The sequence below is a fragment of the Chiloscyllium plagiosum genome, unplaced genomic scaffold (genome assembly GCF_037043375.1).
Source record: "Chiloscyllium plagiosum isolate Xiang-an unplaced genomic scaffold, Cpla_swu_hap1 HiC_scaffold_21, whole genome shotgun sequence".
In the NCBI taxonomy this organism is placed as follows: domain Eukaryota; kingdom Metazoa; phylum Chordata; class Chondrichthyes; order Orectolobiformes; family Hemiscylliidae; genus Chiloscyllium; species Chiloscyllium plagiosum.
The window spans coordinates 32,655,508-32,679,205 of NW_028270159.1; the positions used below are offsets into that span (position 1 = coordinate 32,655,508).

Genomic DNA, 23,698 nt, shown 5'->3' on the forward strand with positions numbered 1-23,698 from the left:
CTATTCACCTTTTCTCTGCCCCTCATGACTTTATAAACCTCTATATGGTTACCCCTTAACCTCCTATGCTTCAGTGAAAGATGTCCCAGCCTGTTCAGCCTTTCCTTAAATTCAAACCTTTTGACCTGGCACACTTCCTATACATTCTTCCTTAAATAAAGAGACAATACTGTTTATGATTCACTCGATGTAGTCAGTTTCAGTCCAAGATTATCTTTTGGAAATTATGTAGGCTTCTTTGATTGATCTTTCCGCATTCTCACCAATTAGAGTCATAGAGTCATAGAGATGTACAGCATAGAAACAGACCCTTCAGTCCAACTCGTCCATGCCGACCAGATATCCCAACCCAATCTAGTCCCACCTGCCAGCACCCGGCCCATAACCCTCCAAACCCTTCCTATTCATATACCCATCCAAATGCCTCTTAAATGTTGCAATTGTACCAGCCTCCACCACATCCTCTGGCAGCTCATTCCATACACATACCACCCTCTGCATGAAAAAGTTGCCCTTTAGGTCTCTTTTATATCTTTCCCCTCTCACCCTAAACCTATGCCCTCTAGTTCTGGAATCCCCGACCCCAGGGAAAAGACTTTGTCTATTTATCCTATCCATGCCCCTCATAATTTTGTAAAACTCCATAAGGTCACCCCTCGGTTTCTGACGCTCCAGGGAAAACAGCCCCAGCCTGTTCAGCCTCTCCCTGTAGCTCAGATCCTCCAACCCTGGCAACATCCTTGTAAATCTTTTCTGAACCCTTTCAAGTTTCACAACATCTTTCCGACAGGAAGGAGACCAGAATTGCATGCAATATTCCAACAGTGACCTAACCAATGTCCTGTACAGCCGCAATAAGACCTCCCAACTCCTGTACTCAATACTCTGACCAATAAAGGAAAGCATACCAAGCACCTTCTTCACTATCCTATCTACCTGCGACTCCACTTTCAAGGAGCTATGAACCTGCACTCCAAGGTCTCTTTGTTCAGCAACACTCCCTAGGACCTTACCATTAAGTGTATAAGTCCTGCTAAGATTTGCTTTCCCAAAATGCAGCACCTCACATTTATCTGAATTAAACTCCATCTGCCACTTCTCAGCCCATTGGCCTATCTGGTCCAGATCCTGTTGTAATCTGAGGGTTTGGTGTCTGGATAACCTAATCTAGGTCGTAGGCCAGACTTTGATGAAAAGTTCACCCATTGTTCCCATTACTTCATCATCTCAACTATTTTTGGACTATAAATTTTGGAGAGGCAGTAAGTCAGAAAATTGTGCATTTTTTAGATCAGAGACCAGATGAATGGGTAGGTAACATCTCACCCAGTTTTTCAATGAATCAGATGAAGTACTCTAGTGAGTACTTGATGTGGTTAAATGAGATTAGGGTTTAGAATTGATAAAATGTTCTTTCATCAGCTTGTTGCTCATGACTTGTTTTTTATTTAATTGACTGAAAATGGGTATTACAGCAACACTGCAAATGTGTTGAATTCCATAAATACAGTCTAAGTGATTGTAAGTGGGCACAATCTAGGACCACATACTGAAACAATGCATTTAGCAAGAAGTATGCCAGATGACAGTTGAGCAGAAGATACAGAAATAAATTTCAGTGCAATATTTTCAATGTCTGTGCTGTTTAGAGCGTTTGTAAGTTTGGTTCTATCAGCCAGTCCCAAACATTTCTGATTGTGACTACAGTCTCACATTATGGCAAGAACTTGTAGCAAGACAGTCATGTTCTGCTTTACTTGGCATCAAACCTTTTCACTTTGATGGGCAGTAGTAACTGAAATATACAGACCAAGTTATTATCTTTAAAAAGATAAGAGCTACAATATTGATGCCAAAATTTCAAACTTCAGAACATTAAGACCCCATTTTGGGGGAAACTAATTGCAACTTTGATGAAGATGAACATGCCCTGCCCAGTATTTCCTTCTGTTGAATTTGAAGGAAAGAAATATTGATCATCATGTGCATTGGACAGTGTAAGAAGCATTGCCCATGAGACCACAGTTCAAAATACTCCCATGATTTTTGAACAATGTTTATTTTCTCTAAAGTGTGTGCATGCTAAATTGGTTCAATTACAGAAGTGTGTTAACACAGGAGTCTGCAGTTCAAGGCTGTATTGTGCTAGAGTAAGCACTATTCTATTTAAGAGGATACGGTCTAATGAGTGAATTGACACTTTTCTTGCACACAGAATGACACAGATCTTGCAAGAACAAATGACCAGCTGGAAGGAGACACTGGAAAGTTGCCAGATATCTCTCTTGTGAGTATTTTACTCCACATTACACTACTCAGCTGCCATGTATCATTACGTCTTTTCTTTGTTGAAGTTCTAGAATGTGATGTTCATTTTTATTGCAGCGGCATTAACATTTATCATAATTGTGTATTTTTTGCAAACAGCTCGTTTTAAGTTATATAAAGTAAGATCATATCAACAAGAGGAATGTTGAAACACACTGAAAAAAACAACTTTGCAATCAGAATGCCTGCTTATCTCCGAGACTGTTACATTTAATCAAAACGTCTTGGAGAATAATTAGGTTCTGTGGTAGATTTTAAATCTATAATTTTTCTTCGACAATTTTGAAAAATATTCATTATTCTGCACTTATTTGAACAAATGAAGGTCATAACCCAAATTTTCGGAACTGGATAGGCTGTAAAAGATCAAGGAAGGAAATAGATTGAGCCCATTGTGAGTTTCATTCAATGGTATTTTAATAAAATACAAAATTATATTGCTCAATCAAAAAAATTGGCCCAATGCCATTAAAGTTCATTTCACAGTCATTATGCTTTTAAGTCTCCTTCAGACATACAGTTGCTGAAACAAAAATAGCGCAGTGACAGTGATTCAGAAGCTTAAAAAGATTTAGACAGTTTAGGAGAGTGGTCCAGGAAATGGCTGATGAAATTCAATGTGAGCAAGTGCGAGGTCTTGCACTTTGGAAAAAAAGAATACAGGCATGGACTATTTTTTAAATGGTGAGAAAATTCATAAAGCCAAAGTACAAAGGAATCTGGGAGTGCTAGTCCAGGATTCTCTAAAGGTTGATTTGCAGGTTGAGTCCGTGATTAAGAAAGCAAATGTAATGTTATCATTTATCTCAAGAGGGTTGGAATATAAAAGCAGCGACGTGTTTCTAAGACTTTATAAAGCTCTAGTTAGGCCCCATTTAGAATACTGTCTCCAATTTTGGGCCCCACACCTCAGGAAGGACATACTGGCACTGGAGTGTGTCCAGTGGAGATTCACACGGATGATCCCTGGAATGGTAGGCCTAACATACGATGATCGGCTGAGGATCCTAGGATTATATTTGTTAGAGTTTAGAAGGTTGAGGGGAGATCGAATAGAAACTTACAATAAATGCATGGATTAGAAAGGGTGGATGCTGGGAGGTAGTTTCCGTTAGGCAGGGAGACTAGGACCCGTGGACACAGCCTTAAAATTAGAGGGGGTCAATTTAGAACGGAAATGAGGAGACATGTCTTCAGCAAGAGAGTGGTGGGCCTATGAAATTCATTGCCATGGAGCACAGTGGAGGCCAGACGTTGGATGTCTTCAAGGCAGAGATTGATAAATTCTTGATCCGGCAAGGAATTAAGGGCTACGGAGAGATTGCAAGTAAGTGGAGTTGAAACACTCATGATTAAATAGTGGAGTGGGCTCGATGGGCCAAATGGCCTTGCTTCCACTCCTATGTCTTATGATCTTATTGTCTAAAAAAAAGGGATATAAAGAAACACAAAGAGGTGGAGGAGAATGTGAACAACAAACGGAAAGGAAGAATTTAGGTTGGTTTGCTGTGAAAACTGTAAACATTCCAAACTCAAATATAATCCTCAGACTTCTAGTTTAACTAAAGTGAGGGGAGGATTTGGTGAGGTCTGGGCAGGCAAACTGAATGCCTCCAATTTTACCTCCTGGCTGAATGCCCCACACATATAGCTTCAACCTTACCTGCTGGGTTTCCTGCAATTCAGAGACCACAACAACTAAAGAGAGTTGATTATTGCTGTGTGGTAAGTACCTTCCCAGTACTGCTTGTGGAGCAGCAGGTACAGGAACCTCAAGCTTAATTTGTTTATCTCTTCCGAACCCCAGGATCAGCCTCAGGCAGAAGCAGATTACCCCATCACCACTGGATTGTGGACTCTGCAACATTGGACATCCCAGTTGCATGTGTATAAAGTGAACACACCACGCTAGATCTGAAGATAGTCCTGCTCCCATGCTGCCAGGAATGCAGCAGCAGCAGCATTGCTACTGAGTCTCAAGCTGCAACCTCCTCTGAAGTATTTTCTGCCTGACAGAAAGCCAAACCTTTCAATCAGGAAAAAGGGGAAAAGTGCACACACACTGTGGAGTTCATAGCATTTGCAAAATTTCAACTTTCTGACCACAATTCCTCCCCATTTGCAACTCTGAAAACTTTCCCTATTTTGAGGCTGAGCTGTCAACTACAAAATGCACCATTGATAACTTCTGGGATAAGGCATTAAACTAACATTCTTGGGTCGATGCAAAATATTCCCTGGCACTATTTGACAACTGTTAAGTAAAATCTTTCTATTTGTCCTTACCAATTGTTAGGGGAGAAAGTGAGGACTGCAGATGCTGGAGATCAGAGCTGAAAATGTGTTGCTGGAAAAGGGCTTATGCCCGAAACGTCGATTCTCCTGTTCCTTGGATGCTGCCTTACCAATTGTTAGCAAACAGTGTTACAAAAACAAATTACTTTGTGGCTGCAGCGTCACTGAGAGCTTATTGAGTGCAAATTGGTTGTCAGCTTTGTAACATTAGCGCAGTGAATAATCTTTATAAGTGCATAATTCCATTAAAGTCCTTTAGGATATCCTAAGCTTGTATAAATGTAAGTCTTATTTTCTCTATTTCTTACTTATTTAAAACAGAAACTTCTTGTGTCTTGCTGGCAGTTTTATCCTAATCCAACATTGATCAAATTGACTGCACACTGGTTTTTCAATCTTTCCAATTTTGTCCAAAATTGAAGTAGCCTGGTCAGCCTGCCCTCAGTTCATTTGTCCAGATTGTTAATGTATAATGTGAATAGTTGTTGGCACATGACTCTGCTAGAGACTGGCTGCCATCCTGAAAAAGACCCTTTATCCCTATCTCTGCCCTCTGTCAGTCAGCTAATCCTCTACCCATGATCCTCTACCTCTACAACCTAAAGTCCTCACCTGTTTCAATTTGACCTCATTACTCCAGTGCCAAAGAAAAGTCATGTAGTGTACCTCCATGATTACCACCTGGTAGCTCTAACATCCTTAATTAAAAAATACTTTGAGTGGTTGGTCATGGCCCGCATCAACTCCAGCCTCCCAGCTGTCTTGATCGTTTGCAATTCACTTACTGATGCGACAGATCCATGGCAGACGCCATCTCCCTGGCCCTACACTTACCCTTGAAACATCTGGACAATGAGAATACCTACATCAGGCTTCTGCTAATGATAACAGTTCCTCTTTCAACACCATAATTCCAAACAAATTCATCTCCAAACTCCAGAACCTAGGTCTCTGCTTTACCTTCTGTAACTGGATTCTCAACTTGCTGAGCAACAGTCAGTAAGATTGGCATGTCTAAAAATTATTACCAGTTTTTATACGTGCACCATAGAAAGCATCCTATCTTGATACAACTGCCATTCCCAAGACTGCAAGAAACTATGGAGAGTTGTGAACACAGCCTTCCATTGAGTTCATTTGTACCACTGCCTCAGGAAAGCAACCAACATGATTAAAGACCCCTCCTACCCAGCTCTTCCACCCTCTTCAGTTGGACATAAGATATAAAAGTTTGAATACACATCTGAACAGATTCAAGAAGCAGTTCTTCTCCGCTGCTACCAGAGTTTTCAATGGACCTCTTAAATATTTATTTTGTCCTCTCTCTGCACTGTCTGAACAGCTATAATACTGTATCCTGCACTCTGTTCTGTTACCGTGATGCACTTGTAAAGTATTATCTGCCTATAAAGCACACAAGACAACACTTTTCACTTTACCTCGGTACATGTGACAGTAATAAAGCAGCCTCCTGTGCAGCACCTTGTCAAAGGTCTTCTGGAAATCCAAATAAATAACATCCATTGGCTCTTCTTTATCTAACTTGCTTGATACCTCCTCAAAGAATTCTAGCAGATTTGTCAGCATGGTCTCGCCTTGACAAAGCTGTGCTGATTCAGCACTATTATACCATGCGCGTCCAAGTACTTTGCAATCTCATCCACAACAATGGACTCTAAAATCTTACCAATGACTGAGGTCAGGATAACCAGTCTAAAGTTTCCTGTCTTCTGCCTCGCTTCCTTTGTAAACAGTGGTGTTACAGTAGCCATTTTTCCAGTTCTTGGAGACCCTCCCTGACTTCAGTGATTTCTGAAAGACTACCACCAATGCCTCTACAATCTCCTCAGCTATCTCCTTCGGCGTCCTGGCATGTAGTCCATACAGTCCAGGTGATTTATCCACCTTCAGATTTTTCAGCTTCCCTCTGCACATTCTCAATGATGACCAATACCTTAGTCTCTGTCCCCAACTCTCTCAAAGTTCTGGTATTTTGCTGGTGTCTTCCAATATGAAAACTGATGCAAAGTACCTCTTCAGTACCTCTACCATTTCTATATTCCCCATTACTACTTCTCCAGCCTCATTTTCTGGCATTCCAATGCCCACTCTTACCTTTTAGATATCTGAAAAAAACCTTTGCAATCTTTTTTTATATTACTAGTTAACTTACCCCTCTATTTCATTTTCTCCCCATTTATTGCTTTTGTGGATATTGTCTGCTGGTTTTTAAAGGCTTCCAAATCTTTTGCCTTCATAATAATCTTCACCACATTGTGTGCTTTTCCTTTTGCTTTTATGCTGTTCCTGACTTCCCTTGTCAGCCATGGTTGCCTTATCCTCCCTTTAGCATGTTTGTTCTTCCTTGGGCTGAATTTATATTGTGGCTCCTGAATTATCCCCAGAAGCTCCTGCCATTACTGCTCCCCCACCTTCCCTTATAGGCACCCCTTCCAATCAACTCTGGTCACTTCTTCCCTCATGTCTTCGCAGTTACCTTTACCCAGTTGTAATACTGTTACATCTGTCCTTTTCAAGTTGCACAGTGAATTCTATCATATTATGGTCATTGTCCCCTTGGGCTTCCTTTACCTTAAGCTCCCTCATCAAGTCTGCCTCATTACGCATCATTAAATTCAGAATCGCCTGTTCCCTAAGGAGGTTTACCGCAAGCTGCTCCAAAACAAAATCTCTTCGAATTCTTTTTCTTGAGATCTACTAGCAGTCTGGTTTTCCCAGTCCACCAGCACATTGAAGTCCTCATGATTATTGTATTGTGCCTTTCTTACTTGTCTTTTCTATCTCCTGATTTATTTTTCCCCACTTCCTGACTACCACTGGGGACCTGTATATAACTCCCATCAGAACCTTTTGATTCTATGCACACGTTTATTTCCTAGCCCTGATCCCCCTTGCAGCCATGTTTCTATGATACACACATCACATCCGCCAATTTCAATCTGCTACAAGCTCATTTACCTTGTTTCATATATTGCATTCCTTTAAGTAAAAGACACTCAGTCCTGTGTTGATTGCCCCCTTATCTGCTGTACTTGCAGTTAGATTCCTGACTTTTTCTGTAATCTCTGTCCAATTACTTGTTATAAAAGTAACCGCTGCTGAGTTCTCTCCCATCCATAACTTTTCCAATAATTTTCCAATTAACTGAATCCATTCCTCTGCTCTTCAGTTTAAAGTCCCATCGACAGCCCAACTTATGCAATCTGCAAAGAAGTTGGACACAGCATAGTTCAGGTAGAGCCCTTCCCATCAGAACAGCCCCATCCTTCCTCAGTACTATTGCCAATGTCACAATGAATTCAAACCTTTATCTCCCACATCATCTTTGAGCCATGCAGTCACCTCTTTATTCTAGGTGACCCTATGGCAATTAGCTCATGGCCCGGGTAGTAATCCAGCTATGTCATTGACCACCACATCTCTGGAAAGAATGGAGCCAAGAATAATTGGAATAACTGTAAAGAAGTAAAGCATGTTTTTATTTCAGTGAAAGTGCAAATGGGATGATTATTACAAAACAATTAAATTCATGAAGAAATTGATAAAATAACTCGAATAAACTAAATTAGAAGTCAAGGCCAAGGTGGTAAGCTCTTTAAAAATTGCTTCAGATCTGCTATGTTTGTTCACTTTGAATAGCAATAATATACCTACTAATCGAGGCAACATCTATTCAATCATATCAATCACAAAAGTGTTGACCATTTAATTCTTTTTTTGTGTGTGAGAAACTTTGTCAAAGTAGCGATATTTATGGCTGAACTAATGCTTAATCTCTGGGAATGCATAGAATGAGTATTGGATAGGTCACCAATAGGGATGATGAGTAGGTTTTAAACTTGAAATAAACTCCAATTCATTAACCATTTCCTGAAATAGAAATTCTTTGAAACCAAATGATTCCACTCACTTTGTATAGGAGACTATGCACACTGCAGGATAATAGCTGGACTAATCCACTTACAAGGAAGATTTTAATAATTGAGTTTTCCATTTATTGAGGTTCTGCATTCATGCAATGAACTGGCCATGTTGCTATTTGTACTGCATACCATTACTTTATTACTGAACAAAGTGATAAACCTCACATAGATTTTCATGTTAAAACTATCTTCAATAAATTGATGAATTGCAATCATAGAAACATGCATTATCTGTCCACTAACAGCTAAATTAACGGTACAATCAAATTATCTAACTTTGTGTCTCACTGCAAAGGCTGAATACTGCACAAAGAGGAAGATTAATCATTGAATAGAAGCTCTTTGAATTCTTCATTTATATAAGCTCCCATCAAAAAAAAACACAAGATGTCAGTTCAGATGGCAAACTTTATACGAGTCATCCTAACAGAGTATATTCTTTTCTTTATTCTGCTTAATAAAGCCATCACACTGTATTACTGAAGCTCCAGTTAGAATTCTAGTGACAGTATTTGAAAGTCCACAATCCCATCCATCAACAGAGTAAACTAATCCCAATGGTTACCACAAAAAAAAATCAGTCATTAAATTACTAATAAGTAACTTTGCAAAATATAACTTGTGAAAATGTTTTTCTCTTTTCTGCATACCATGTGTAAGAATATTGAGGAGAAAAGTTTAGACCATTCCCTGTAGTTCTAGAATCTTTAATCAATGAAAAGAGTTTATCTACCCTGTCTCTTTCTGTTTATATTTTGAAGACTGATTCTAGAGAATACAGACCTTATTTGTCTCATCTCTCCTCCTTACTTAACCCCTAAAGTCCAGGTATCAACCTTGTAAACCTGCATTGAACTCCCTCCATGGCTAAAACATGCTTCCTAAGGTATGGTGCCCAGATCTGCTCACAGTACTCTAAGAGAAGTATTCATTCCTGATGAAAGGCTTATGCCCGAAACATCAATTCTCCTGCTCCTCGGATGGTGCCTGATCTGCTGTGCTTCTCTAGCACCACACTCTCAACTCACAGTACTCTAAGTAGGGTCTAACTAGGGTTTTAATTAACAGGAGCATAACATCTGCATCTCTATACTCCAGCTCTTTAGATATGAGGGCCAGCATTCCATTAGCTTTCTTGCCTGTTTTCTGCACCTGCTTGTGTCATTTTAAAGAGTTCTGCTCCTGAACCCCTGAATCTCATCGGGTAGCCACTGTATTTCACATTGTGCCTTCTAAAAAATATCCTGATTGGGTATTTTTTGGTCTGAAATGGATGACCTCATGCTTGCTTAGATTTAAATCCATCTGCCGCAGCTTTGCCCATTCACCTAGTCGATCAATATCCTGTTGTAATTTTAAGCTATCATCAACACTGTCCACAATGCTGCCTAATTTTGTGCCATCAGCAAACTTAGGCTTTTGATTTTTTATGCCATTACGCAAGTCGCTGATGAGTATTGTGAATAATTGAGGCCCCAACACAGATCCTTGTGTATACCACTAATTACATTCTACCGATTTGAGTACTTACCCATTTTTCCAACTGTGTTTCCTGCCACTCAAACAATTTGCCCTCAATTCAGTCGGCTTCCACCTTACCCAACAGTTTCTTATGTGGGACTTTATCAGACACATTGATATGCTCATTTTAAGTGGTAACCTAGCACATCTCACCTCTTATAAGTATTACTATATAATTGTTAATGTAAATCTTGGTTCCAGGCAACTGATTGGCACAAAGTGCACAATCTGGGAAGACCACATGTCCACAGAAGATTTGCCCAATAATTATTTCTGCAAATATTTCTGGTTTGCTTTCTAGGATAATGTGCAGCCCTTTACTGACAACGTGTCAAACTATAGACCTCTTCGAACTGAGTCCACCAGTCCCGCCTCTTCACAGCAAAAGACAATGGGAGACAGACCAAAGCGGAACTCAACAGAGTCATCACAGTCGGGCCTTTTCTTCACGGTACCTCACAGTCCTTCACTAACCACCACAATCATCGATACCGATGCCACAAGTGACGGTTCTTCGCTTGCTTCTGCCTCTGCTTCAGTTGTTTCGACAGATGAGTCTCTTTGTACAGTACACACTAAAAACTTAAAAATACAAACTATGAGCAGCGAGGTGACAGCCCAACTCTCCCGTGTCAACCAGCATATCATCGGACCCTTTCCCAGAGTTAAGTCTCCAACACAATTGCTGTCTAATACCTCGGAGAGTGTATCACCATCTCTTCCAAACCCACCACCATATGTTCCAGCCCCTCTTCCACCAGGGTCAACAGAGAAGCCACACTCACAGTTAGCAGCAGCCAACCAGCACTTTGTAATGGTAGAAGTGCATCAGCCAAATGGTGAACCTGATGTCAATGAAGTTAGGACATTACCACAATCTCGAGGTAAGTGCCATTTAAAGACAGCATCATGTTTACCAGTTGACAATCAGCTTTGAATAGGAATTCATCCATGGTGATTTCAGGCAAGTTAAGTTATGGACACATATCAGTTAAATTGAATATGAGTAAAGTGGGTGTCAAGTTTGTCTGACACTCTCAGAGAATCTGAGCAGAGATTTTGACTCTCAGATTATACCTCTCAACCATCTCTTGAATGGCTGTTTCTGTAATTAGGTTCAAGGTTTTGTGCACTCTGAACTGGGGGATCCATTTTTGCAGTGGAAATAATGGACTATTTGTTGTTTTACTGTATCATAAATACAATTTCTATCTAAGTTGTTTCATGCAAAGTTAGATGGCTTCTTCTGGTTAAGTATAATTGAGAAAAAAGTTAGAATATATAAATATTCATCACTGCTTACAAATATATGAAATGGACTGGCAGGGAAATGCTAGTCTGTCGATCAAGCCTGCCGCAAACGACCATTCTGACTAAAAACTTCTTTCTTCCCCAACTTCTCATTCCTGAGGGAAAAAATGTTCTGAAAAATTATGCTGTAACCTCATTATAAAAGAAGATCACTTATCTTCTGTCATCTCTGCCCAAGTCAAGAATAGGTCCAACTTCTTCTCAGATAGGTGCAAAGACTCAACATCTACTGCTCCAGCTGCCTATGCACTTGAGAGAGACATTACTCTGAAAAAAAGATAAGCCATCTAGCACTCAGTTACTGCTTTTCAGACTGGAGGCCTGTGACCCATGTTGTGCCACAAGGATCAGTGCTGGGTCCACTGTTTTGCATCATTTATATAAATGATATGGATGTGAACATAAGAGGTATGGTTACTAAGTTTGCATATGACACCAAAATTGGAGGTATAACGGACATCAAAGAAGGTTACCTCAAAGTACAATGGAACCTTGATCAGATGGGTTGAGGAGTGGCAGATGGAGTTTAATTTAGATAAATGTGAGGTGTTGCATTTTGGAAAGGCAAATCAGGACAGAACTTATCCACTCAATGCTAAGGGCCTGGGGAGTTTTGTTGAACAAAGAGACCTTGGAATGCAGGTTCATAGCTCCTTGAAAATGGAGTCTCGGGTCGACTGGATAATGAAGAAGGCTTTTGGTATGCTTACCTTTATTCTCAGTGCATTGAGTATAGAAATTGGAAGATCATTGGTTAAGCCACTTTTGGAATACTGTGTTTGATTCTGGTCTTCCTGCTACAGGAAGGATGTTGTAAAACTTGAAAGAGTTCAGAAATGATTGACGAGGATGTTGCAGGGTTTGAGGGTTTGAGCTACAGGAAAAGGTTGAATAAGCTGGGGCAGTATTCCCTGGAGCCTTAGAAACTGAGGCGTAACCTTACAGAGGGTTATAAAATCATGAAAGATATGAATAGGGTGAATACCAAAGTCTTTTCCCCACTGTGGGGGAGTCCAAAACTAGAGGGCATAAGTTTAAGGTGAGAAGGGAAAGTTTTAAAAGGGGCCTAAGGGACAACTTTTTCACAGAGAGGGTGATGCATGTATGGAATGAGCTGCCAGAGGAAGTGGTGGAGGCTGGTGCAATTAAAGCATTTAAAAGGCTTCTGGATGGGTTTATAAATAGGGAGGATTTAGGGGGATATGGGCCAAATGTTGGCAAATGGGATTAGATTAATTTAGGATATCTGCTCGGCATGGACGAGTTGGACCGAGAGGTCTATTTCTATGCTGTACATCTCTATGACTGTATGACGCTATGACTCATGAACAGTTTAAACTTGACACCCTCTTGCCTTCCCCAATCTATTAAACTGGATAATGTAAAACGAACAGGGTAAGCTCCTTGAGCCCATCTGACTTGATGAGGTTTTTTAACTTAATAAAACATCCCAAGCCAATTCACGGGAGTGCTATAAGACAAATCTCATAAGGCAATATTCAAGCTGACCAAAAGCCTGATGAAAGAGCTAGATTTTATGGAGGAAGGAGAAATAGAGAGATGGAGAGGTTTTAGGAGGGAACTCAGGAGCATCAGGCTTATGCAAATGTAAACACATCCATCAGTGATGGAATAAATAAAATTGGGGATATTTAAGAAGCCAGAATTAGAGGAACATAGACATCTTGGAGAATAGTGAGTTGACGGGAATTAAAGAGATGGAAAGGGGCATGGCCAGGGATGAACTAGAAAACTAGGAGGAGAATTTTTAAATTAACTGGGAGCCAGTATGGTCAGTGAACTCCAAAGTGATGGGTGAATGGGGTGAAACTTAAAAGGGTTCAGAAAAGAGTTACAAGGGTGTTTCCAGGGTTGAAGGTTTGAGCTATAGGGAGAAGCTGAATAGATTGGAGCTGTTTTCTCTCGAGCATTGGCGGCTGAGGGATGACCTTATAGAAGTTTATAAAATCATGAGGGGCATGGACAGGGTAAATAGACAAGGTCTTTTCTCTAGGGTGGGTGAGTCGATAACAAGGGGGCATAGGTTTAGGGCGAGAAGGGAAAGATATAAAAGAGACCTAAGGGGTAAAGTTTTCACACAGAGGGTGGTGCATGTATGGAATGAGCTGCCAGAGGAAGTGGTGGAGGCTGGTACAATTACAAAATTTAAAAGGCATCTGGTTGGGTATTTGAATAAGAAGAGTTTAGAGGAATATGGGCCAAATGCTGGCAAATGGGACTGGATTAATTTAGGATATGTGGTCAGTATGAACGAGTTGGACAAGAGTCTGTTTCCATGCTGTACATCTCTATGACTCTATAGACAGCAGTTTTGAGAGTATCCTCAAGATTGCAGTGGATGGACAGTGGAAGGCCAGCATGGAGTACATTAGGGTGGTCAATTCTGGAGGTAATGTATGAGGTTTCAGCAGCTGATCAACTGAGTCAAAGGTGGAGTTGGTTAATAGCAGAGGTGGTCGGAAGCCCCTCTCAGGATCAAATACAGCAATGAGGCTGTGTCGAGTATGGTTTAATCAGACCCAGTTGCCAGCGACAGGATTGAATCAGTCACCAGAGATGGGAAACTGTGGCAGGTACCAAAAGCAATGGCTTCAGTGTTCCAGATGTTCAACTGGAGGGTATTCCAGGTCATCCAGTACTGGATGTCAAACGTGTCATATGATAGTTTATTGTGGAGATGAAGGGAGATATCGGTGAGATGGAGCTGGGAATTATTCTTGTAGTTTGCCTTTCATTATGCGGGGGCTCAATCTTGGTCCAGTACTCCATAATATTGTCTCTTGAATTATACTGAGTGATTCCATGAACACATAGAGTCATACAGCGCAGAAAGAGACCCTTGGTCCAACTTGTCCATGCCGACCAAGTTTCCCAAACTAAACTAATCCCATTTTCCTACGTTTAGCCTATATCTTTCTGAACCTTTCATATTCATGTATCTGTCCAAATGTCTTTTAAATGTTGTAACTATAACTGCATCTACCACTTCCTCTGATAGTTCATTCCATATCGAGCCACCCTCTGTGTAAAAATGTTGTCCCTCAGGTCCCTTTTAAATCTTTCTCCTTTCACCTTAAAATTATGTCCTGTAGTTTTGAATTCCCCTACCCTAGGGAAAACACTTTTGCTATTCACCTTACCTATGCCTTTCATGATTTTATAAACCTCGATAAAGTCACCCCTCAATCCCACACGCTCCAGTGAAAAAGGCCGCAGTCTCTGTTTACTGGGTAAAGAAGGTGTATGGCCTGCTTGCCTTTATTGGTCAGGGAACTGAGTACAAGAGTCATGATGTCATGTTGCAGTTTTTTAAGACTTTAGTTAGGCCACACTTAGAGTATTGCATTCACTTCTGGTCACAACATTACAGGAAGGATGTGGAAGCTTTGAAGAGAGTATAGAAGAGGTTTACCAGGATCCTGCCTGGATTAGAGGGTATGAGCTATAAGGAGAGGTTAGAAAAACTCAGGTTGTTTTCTCTTGAGCAGCGGAATTGAGGGAAGACTTGGTAGAAGTCGAAAGGATTATAAGACACATAGATAGGCTTGACAGTCAGAATGTTTTGTCCAGATTCAGATGTCTAATACTCAGGGGCGTGTATTTAAGCTGAGAGGGGGAAAGTTCAAAGGGGACGTGAGGGGCAGGTATTTTACACACAGAATGGTAGGAGTCTGTAATGCAAGAGATGATAGTGGAGGCAGAAGTGAATATGCAAGGAATGGAGGGATATGGACCAAGGGCAGGCAGAAGGGTTTTGTTTCATCTGGCATCACGTTTGGCACAGCATCTCCTTATTACTCAAATCTTCCAGTTCCAGTAACATCCTTTTAAATCTTTTATTCACCCTTTCTAATTAATAATGTGCTTCCTATAGCAGGGCGATCAGAACAGTACACAGTACTCCAAAGGTGGCCTCACCAACATCCTGTATAACCATAACATGACTTCTCAATTCCTATACTCAATGATCTGAGCAATGAAGGCAAGCATGCAAATATCTTCTTAACCACCCTGTCTACCTGTGATGCAACTTTCAAGGAACTATGTGCCTGAACCCCTACGTCTCTTTGTTTGACAATCTTTCTAGTAGGGTCCTACCATTAACTGCTTAAGCCCTACCCCTGTGTGTCTTATCAAAATGCAATACTTCGCATTTATCTAAATTAAACTCCACCTGCCACTCCTCACCCTGTTGGCCCAATTGATCAAGATCCCTTTGTAATCTGAGATAACCTTCTCCACTAAGTTTGGTGTCATCCACAAACTTATTAATTATGCTCCCTATATTCTCATCCAAATAGTTTACATAAACGACAAACACCAATGGACCAAGCACCGAGCCTTGCAGAACATCGCTGGTCACAGGCCTCCAGTCTGAAAAACAACCCCCCACAATCATCATCTTCTGTCTCCTACCATCAAGCTGATTCTGTATCCAATTGGCAAGCTCTCCCTGAATCCCATGTGATCTAACTTAACTAACCAATCTACCATGCGGAACCTTGTCAAAGGCCTTACAAAAGACCATGTAAACAACGTCTATCACTCTGCCCTCATCTATCTTCTTTGTCACATCCTCAAGTAGCTTTGATCAAGTTCGTGAGACACAGTTTCCCATGACAAAGCCATCTTGACTATCTCTACTCAGTCCTTGTCTTTCCAAATGCATGTGAATCCTATCTCTCAGAGTCCCCTTCAACAACTTACCCACCACTGACATCAGACTCACTGGTCTGCAGTTCCCTTGTAGCCGTTCTTAAATAAAGGTACAATACTACCCATTAGTTAGCTACATTTTCCTCCGTTGATCGTGAAAGAACGAAAGCAGAGCTGAAATTAAAAAGATCAGTGCAGACCACAAAATGAAGTTACTAATGCTGAGCCAATTTCAAGATAAGTCATCCTGTTTCTCTGCATTAATGTACTCCCAAGGCCAAAGCAGTGCAGAGAAAGAATATACGCCCATTAGTATTGATGTTTAGGGGTCGACATACTGTTCAAATCTTTTTACTTATGTGATTAGGGATTGAGCAGAATCTATTTTCTATCAATAACAGAAACTATGCCACTGTTCCCACCAGCTGCTGCCCTTTCCCAGCTATCTGACAGTGGGCAGACTCTCAGCGAGGACAGTGGGGTTGATGTTGGTGAAATGGGTGGCAACAGCAAAGACAGCAGTCCCGTACCTGCGAAGGGAAAAGTCACCAAGGAAACGTCGGGGAATGAATCCAAACCAGAGGCCATTTTAAAGCCAGTAAGTGAGCTTCAAATGCTTATTTATTCCTGAATGGAAGAATCATCGATCTACTTCTTGAAAAAAGTACAGAGAGATGAGCAACAACACAAAAATGGAAAATATCACAGATGCTGAAAATCTAAAATAAAAACACAAAGTGGAGAAATACTCAGCAGATCTAGCAGCATCAGTGCAGAGACAAAATAGTTAATACTTTGAATTGACAAAGAATCCTCTTTTGAACAGAAGTCTGAAGCAGTGGGCGGCACAGTGACTCAGTGGTTAGCACTGCTACCTCACAGCACCAGGGACCCGGGTTCGATTCGAGCCTCGGGTGACAGTCTGTGTGAGGTTTGCACATTCTCCCCATGTCTGTGTGGCTTTCCTCCCACAGTCCAAAGATGTGCTGGTTTAGGTGAATTGGCCATGCTTAAATTGTCCCATAGTCTTCAGGGATGTGTAGGTTAGGTGTACAGTATTAGTCAGGGGTAAATATAGGCTAGGGGGAATGGATCTGGGTGGGTTACTCTTCAGAGGGTTGGTGTGGACTTCTGCCTCTATTCCTGATGAAGGGTTTTTGTCCGAAACATCGATTTTCCTGCTCCTCAGATGTTGCGTGACCTGCTGTGCTTTTCCAGCACCACTCTGATCTAAACTCTGGTTTCCAACATCTGCAGTCCTCACTTTGCCTTGTTGGGCCGAAGGGCCTGATTCCACACTTTAGGGATTCTATTCTATGAAAGTGTCACAATCAACTTGACATTTTAATTCTGATTCGGTATTGCCAGGTCTGCTAAGTATTTCAAGCAGTTTTTGTTTATATTTATTATAAAAATAGGAATATATACATTTGTGTAAGACCTCACACTGCAATATCTCTCAGTTGTAATTCCTGTAACTTTAACAGAGGGACATCCTCTTGGTAACTAGGGAGAGGCAATGAACAGAAAGCCACAATTCCTTTTCTATACTGTTTGCAATCAGCAGTTGTATAGGAAGGTAGAAATACGTGTTTCATGCTCCTAAGACTATATGGTCAATTTAAACAATAGCAGCAGTTTCATGGATATAGATAAAGAGGATTATTTATTCACACACTCACCGAAGAAATCCAAATACCATGTCAGTCACTTACTATACATTCAAGAAAGATAAGGTTAAAGAATATAGTGTATGCTACAAGGGTCAACACAAAAGAATAGATTATGGTCCATGTATTTAATTTACTTAAGTTAAAAACTCTGCTAAAGAAAAGATGTTTCTAGTCTTGAATTGTAGTTTAGGTGACTTCTGATAGCTAGAAGATTTCTGTAGGATTCCTTTGAAGAAATTGATGTCCAGCATTAAGAAATTTATGAATAAATTATCCAAGCATTCTCAGACAGCACCTTCCAAACCCACAACCACTTCTATCCAGAAGGACAGGGGCAGCAGATAGATGGGAACACTACCATCTTCAAGTTCCCCTCCCAGCTACCCACCATCCTGACTTGGACATATATCTCCATTCCTTCACCGTTGCTGGGTCAAAATCCTGGAGTTCCCTCACTAAAGGCATTGTGGGTCAATCTACAATAGGTGGACAGCAACAGTTCAAGAAGGCAGTTCATCACCACCTTCTCAAGAGAAACTATGGCCGGGCAATAAATGCTGGCCAGCCAGGCGATGCCCACATGCCCAAATGAAGAAAAAAATGCAGATCATGAATTTATATATTTGTGGCTTTTGTATAAAGGGGTCCAATTTCTTTACAGATGGACCTGAACTCTGGAATGAGGCTGAGAGACTTTATAAAGACTTTCTTGCCTTTGTTTTTATAAGTAGAAAGATGGTTCAGCTTTGTTGCTGCTGAAATTCTTGCAGCCTTCAACTGTCTCGCCAACTGTCCTTTCTGGTCCCGACATCAAAAGTAATTATAACCAGCCAATTTCAATCACATGATCAATACTGGCTTTGTCTACTCAGAAGATCTTAACTGAAAGCCATTGCTTAACGGTGGAGATAATGAAGAGTTCTTCACAGTTACTCAAGGTGAGTTTGTTCCTGCCCTGTCCCCATTGCTAGGGTGCTAATTAAGAGTCATGGAGTCTGGCTTTGTGTTGGATAAAACTCCAGATATTAACAAATGTAAGTTCCACAGACAGATTCCATCTGGGTGTGTCCATTCAAGGGGAGGCCCCTGTCAGTAAGATTCAATTTGGAACTTTCTAGAAGGTTTCAGGTGACCTGTTTTGAACAAATGAAAGTCATCTGAATCATGACAGCCATTTTAAAGTTTACCAGTTATCCATTTTAAAACATGCATTTTCAAAAGTTTCCATATGGGCCTGATCCCTGTTAAATATGAAACGCCTTTACTGAGCATGACCACGCTGATATTACGCCTTGGAACATAGAAACATTTAACACATCTGCTCTTTTAGCAAAAGCATAGATTCATTTATTTCAAATGTGTTAATGACTGCACTAAAATTGTGAAGAGATGAATACATTAAGCATTCAAGTGCTTATGAGGTAATTTGGCGACACTTAGTTGTGAGATGAATGCATTATACATACAACACTTGCAAAACAGTTAGGTAGGTAAGCAGCTGCAGTGTTCAATGTGTATATGGTTTCAGGAAGGTGGAAGAAGTTGTGCTTCTTGTTGTTGTGTGTATGACTGAGGAGGTATCTATTTATTTGACCTCGGTGCACTGAATATAGCGATAAAGCATCATTAGACGATTCCCTGGGGCAACAGAAAATAGATTCCTCTATTCACATTGATTTTTCTCCCCATTTTTTTTTAGGTGCATCTTTTTATGTGGTTAGTATATTGAATTGCCTTGAGCTTCTGAAATTAAAATTGCCCATTATAATGTTTCACAAACTGCAATGAGCTAGCAAAGGAGTGCTGTAATAAAAAGAAAATAATTTGTTCCTCAATAAATCAGTGAATTTGTCTCGGGAATGGTTTAACCTTCAAGGTGAAGAACGCCATTGATTTGGTCACCGATCTGTCCAGAATTAGTTAAATGTAGTTGGCTAACCTCAAATGTCATTGAGTTAAGAATTGGAGGTTAGGCTCAAGTTTGTGGACTTGGTCACAATCCAACAAAACCTGTTCTTCATATCTCAATTCTTATTTGTCCTTGCCTGTAAAACTGAATAATACACACTGAGGTGAAATGGCAAAGCACAAGTTTTGTTCTTGGAACTGAACCCCAACACTGCTTTAGAAAGAAAAGAGAGAGTTATCTGGAGTGAGAAGATCGTGTTTCAGTTTGTTAGAACATAACATTTACATCAACTGACCATAACAGATTAGCAACTAAAAGCAGCAAAGCTGGAAATCTGAAACAAAAACAGAAAGTATTGTAGAAACTCAGCGGGTTTGGCAGCATCTGTGGAGAGAAAGCAGAGTTACCATTTCAAGTTCAGCCCACAGGGGTATCTCAGAAACATCCACTTTATTCCTCAGATAGAGATTCCCCACTTCAGACGTATCCGACCCATTTTCCACACTTCCACTCTCACTCTTTGCATCTCCTCCCACCAAACCGATAGGATCCTCCTGGTCGTCACTTTCCAGTCACCAGCCACCAGGCTTGTGTGCAAAGGATCATAAGCTACTATTTCCACACCTCCAACAGGATGCCACCACCAGATACATACTGCCCTTCCTTGTCAGCCTGCCACAGGGACTATTCCCTCCAGGACACCCTGGCCCTCTCCTTCACCAATCCCAACATCTCCACACACCCATGGTACCTTTCCCTACAATCACAGAATGTGTAACTCCTGCCCGTTTACTTCCTCCATCCTCAACATCCAATGGCCCCACTCACACCCTCCATGTGAAGCAGTGATTTAGCTGCACTTCACTCAGTCTAGTGTACTGTATTCGCTGCTCATAATGTAGTCTCCTCTCCACTGGAGAAACAAAATGAAGACTGGGTGACTGATTTGCCGAACACCCACATTCTGTCTGTAATAATGGCCCTAAGCTTTTGATTGCCTGCCACTTCAACACACCACCATGTTCCCATGACAACATTTTTGTCTCAAGCCTGCTGCAGTGCTCCAGTGAGGTTCAATGCAAGGAACAGCACCTCACCTTCCAGCCTTCAGGACCCAACATTGAGTTTAACAGTTTCAGAATGTAAGTACCCATTCCCCCATCCTCGGTGTGTTACCATCCCCACACAACACTAGATCCTGTTTTCTATGGGCTGCTCCCAGCACAGCCAACCCATTTTCAACCATTTACACTTCTTATTAACACACTACCCAGCATTTGTCTCTCACTCAGCTTATCATCACAACAATCTCTGTGTGTACCTATCTGGGCTCTGTCTCCATGTACTCTCATCGATGCCCACCCTACTTTCAGCATAAATACCATCCTTTCCCAACTATTTCCAGTTCGGACAAAGGGTCACCAAACTCGAAATGTTTACTTTGTTTCCTGCTCTACAGATGCTGCCAGACCTGCTGAGCTCCTTCAGCAATTGCTGTGTTAGTTGTTGACAATAATGGGAGCTGCATTTTCTTAAATCTGGTCAGTAATTGTATCGAATAAGGGTTTGTATGCATTCTGAAGTCTTAGTATCCACAGGTGACATCAACACTGCTCTAACTCTGAAGAATTAACTTCCATTCTCCAGATTTGGCTTCCACAGAACTTTGCACAAAGTATTGTCATTTTATTCACTCACTCACTCTCCCACATTAGGGTGGAATTAGATTCAATTGAAAAGATTGTGTTTTGTCAACCTTCTCCAAGCATTTGACAGCAGCAGTAGAAGATGAATGTTGATGAGAAGAGGGCCTGTTATAAACTCCCTTCATCGTGGGAACTCTGCAATCCAATCTGACAATAAACGTGCACAAGAATAACCAACATTAATTTGTATCCTTGTATAGACTTCTGAGAAAGCCTTGTGCCTAGTCATGTGCCCTGCCTGAATAGGAGAACAGTTACTGTTTACTAACATTCTTAACTTGGGCATGACAAGCTAATTGACAGCAATGTATATTTGAACATTCAAAAGTCAAAAACATGGCTTTTGATGATGGAATATGAAGCATAAAATCCAAGATATATTGTGACATTTCAATGAAGTGTAAAAAATCTAAATTTAATAAAATTCAGGCTAACTGCCCAAAAAGCCTAAAAAGTATAATGCTAATGATGCCTTAATAGTTAAAGTTTGATATAAAGGAAAGTAATTTGAAGTTACTTGAAGTGCTGGATTACAGTACAGTGAATAGATTGCAATATGGTAAATGATAGGTAGGCTATATTAAACAGTGGTGTGTTGTCTTGGGGACCCTTGTCAGGTCCACACCCCCCACCAACCCAACCTCCACTCCCGGCACCTACCCTTGCAACCGCAAGAAATGCAAAACTTGCGCCCACACCTCCCCCCTTACTTCCCCCCAAGGCCCCAAGGGTTCCTTCCATATCTGCCACAAATTCACCTGCACCACCACACACATCATTTACTGCATCCACTGCACCTGATACACGGACACCTCCTCCTACTGCCCCCTTGACCGTATCCCCACCTCCCACCACCAAACCATCATCTCCCAGATCATCCATAACCTCATCACCTCAGGGGATCTCCCATCCACCGCCTCCAACCTCATAGTCCCACAACCCCGCACCGCCCGTTTCTACCTCCTGCCCAAAATCCACAAACCTGACTGCCCCGGCCGACCCATTGTCTCAGCCTGCTCCTGCCCCACCGAACTCATCTCTACATACCTCGACATGGTCCTGTCCCCCTTAGTCCAAGAACTCCCCACCTACGTTCGGGACACCACCCACGCCCTCCACCTCCTCCATAATTTTCGCTTCCCCGGTCCCCAATGCCTTACCTTCACCATGGACATCCAGTCCCTGTACACCTCCATCCCCCATCAAGAAGGACTCAAAGCCCTCCGCTTCTTCCTTTCCCGCCGTACCAACCATTACCCTTCCACTGACACCTTCCTTCGACTGACTGAACTGGTCCTCACTCTGAACAACTTCTCTTTCCAATCCTCCCACTTCCTCCAAACCAAAGGAGAAGCCATGAGCACCCGCATGGGCCCCAGCTATGCCTGCCTCTTCATTGGAACAGTCCATCTTCTGCAGCTACACTGGCACCACCCCCCACCTTTTCCTCCGCTACATCGATGACTGTATAGGCCCTGCCTCGTGCTCCCTTGAGGAGGTTGAACAGTTCATCCACTTTACCAACACCTTCCACCCCGACCTCAAATTTACCTGGACCATCTCAAACTCCTTCCTCCCCTTCCTAGACCTCTCCATTTCTATCTCGGGCGACCGAATCAACACGGACATTTACTATAAACCGACCGACTCCCACAGATACCTAGACTACACCTCTTCCCACCCTGCCCCCTGTAAAAACACCATCCCATATTCCCAATTCCTTCGTCTCCACCGCTTCTGCTCCTCCGCCCTTGAGCCCCGCCCCTCCAATCGCCACCAGGACAGAACCCCACTGGTCCTCACCTACCACCCCACCAACCTCCATATACATCGTATCATCCGTCGTCATTTCCGCCACCTCCAAATGGACACCACCACCAGGGATATATTTCCCTCCCCTCCCCTATTAATGTTCCAAAAAGACCACTCCCTCCATGACTCCCTCGTCAGGTCCACACCCCCCACCAACCCAACCTCCACTCCTGGCATCTTCCCCTGCAACCGCAAGAAATGCAAAACTTGCGCCCACACCTCCTCCATTACTTCCCTCCAAGGCCCCAAGGGATCCTTCCATATCCGCCACAAATTCACCTGCACCTCCACACACATCATTTACTGCATCCGCTGCACCCGATTGTGGCCTCCCCTATATTGGGCAGACAGGCCGCCTACTTGCGGAACCTTTCAGAGAACACCTCTGGGACACCCGGACCAACCAACCCAACCACCCCGTGGCTCAACACTTCAACTCCCCCTCCCACTCCACCAAGGACATGCAGGTCTTTGGACTCCTCCATCGCCAGACCATAGCAACATGAAGGCTGGAGGAAGAGC

The 23,698-nt window shown here is 41.9% G+C and overlaps 1 protein-coding gene across 5 annotated transcripts in view; it reads left to right on the top strand.

The window, feature by feature from the left end:
- The window catches only part of LOC122564787 (whirlin), a 221,895-nt gene that overhangs the window by 172,596 nt on the left and 25,601 nt on the right, over positions 1–23,698 (top strand). For 3 of the 5 annotated variants that reach the window (XM_043720015.2, XM_043720018.2, XM_043720017.2), the window contains 3 exons: positions 2,216–2,287; positions 10,390–10,972; positions 16,478–16,674. In XM_043720015.2, the coding sequence (XP_043575950.1) occupies positions 2,216–2,287; positions 10,390–10,972; positions 16,478–16,674 (852 nt within the window). The remainder of the gene's footprint in view (positions 1–2,215; positions 2,288–10,389; positions 10,973–16,477; positions 16,675–23,698) is intronic. The other 2 variants (XM_043720016.2, XM_043720020.2) reach the window with 1 other exon arrangement.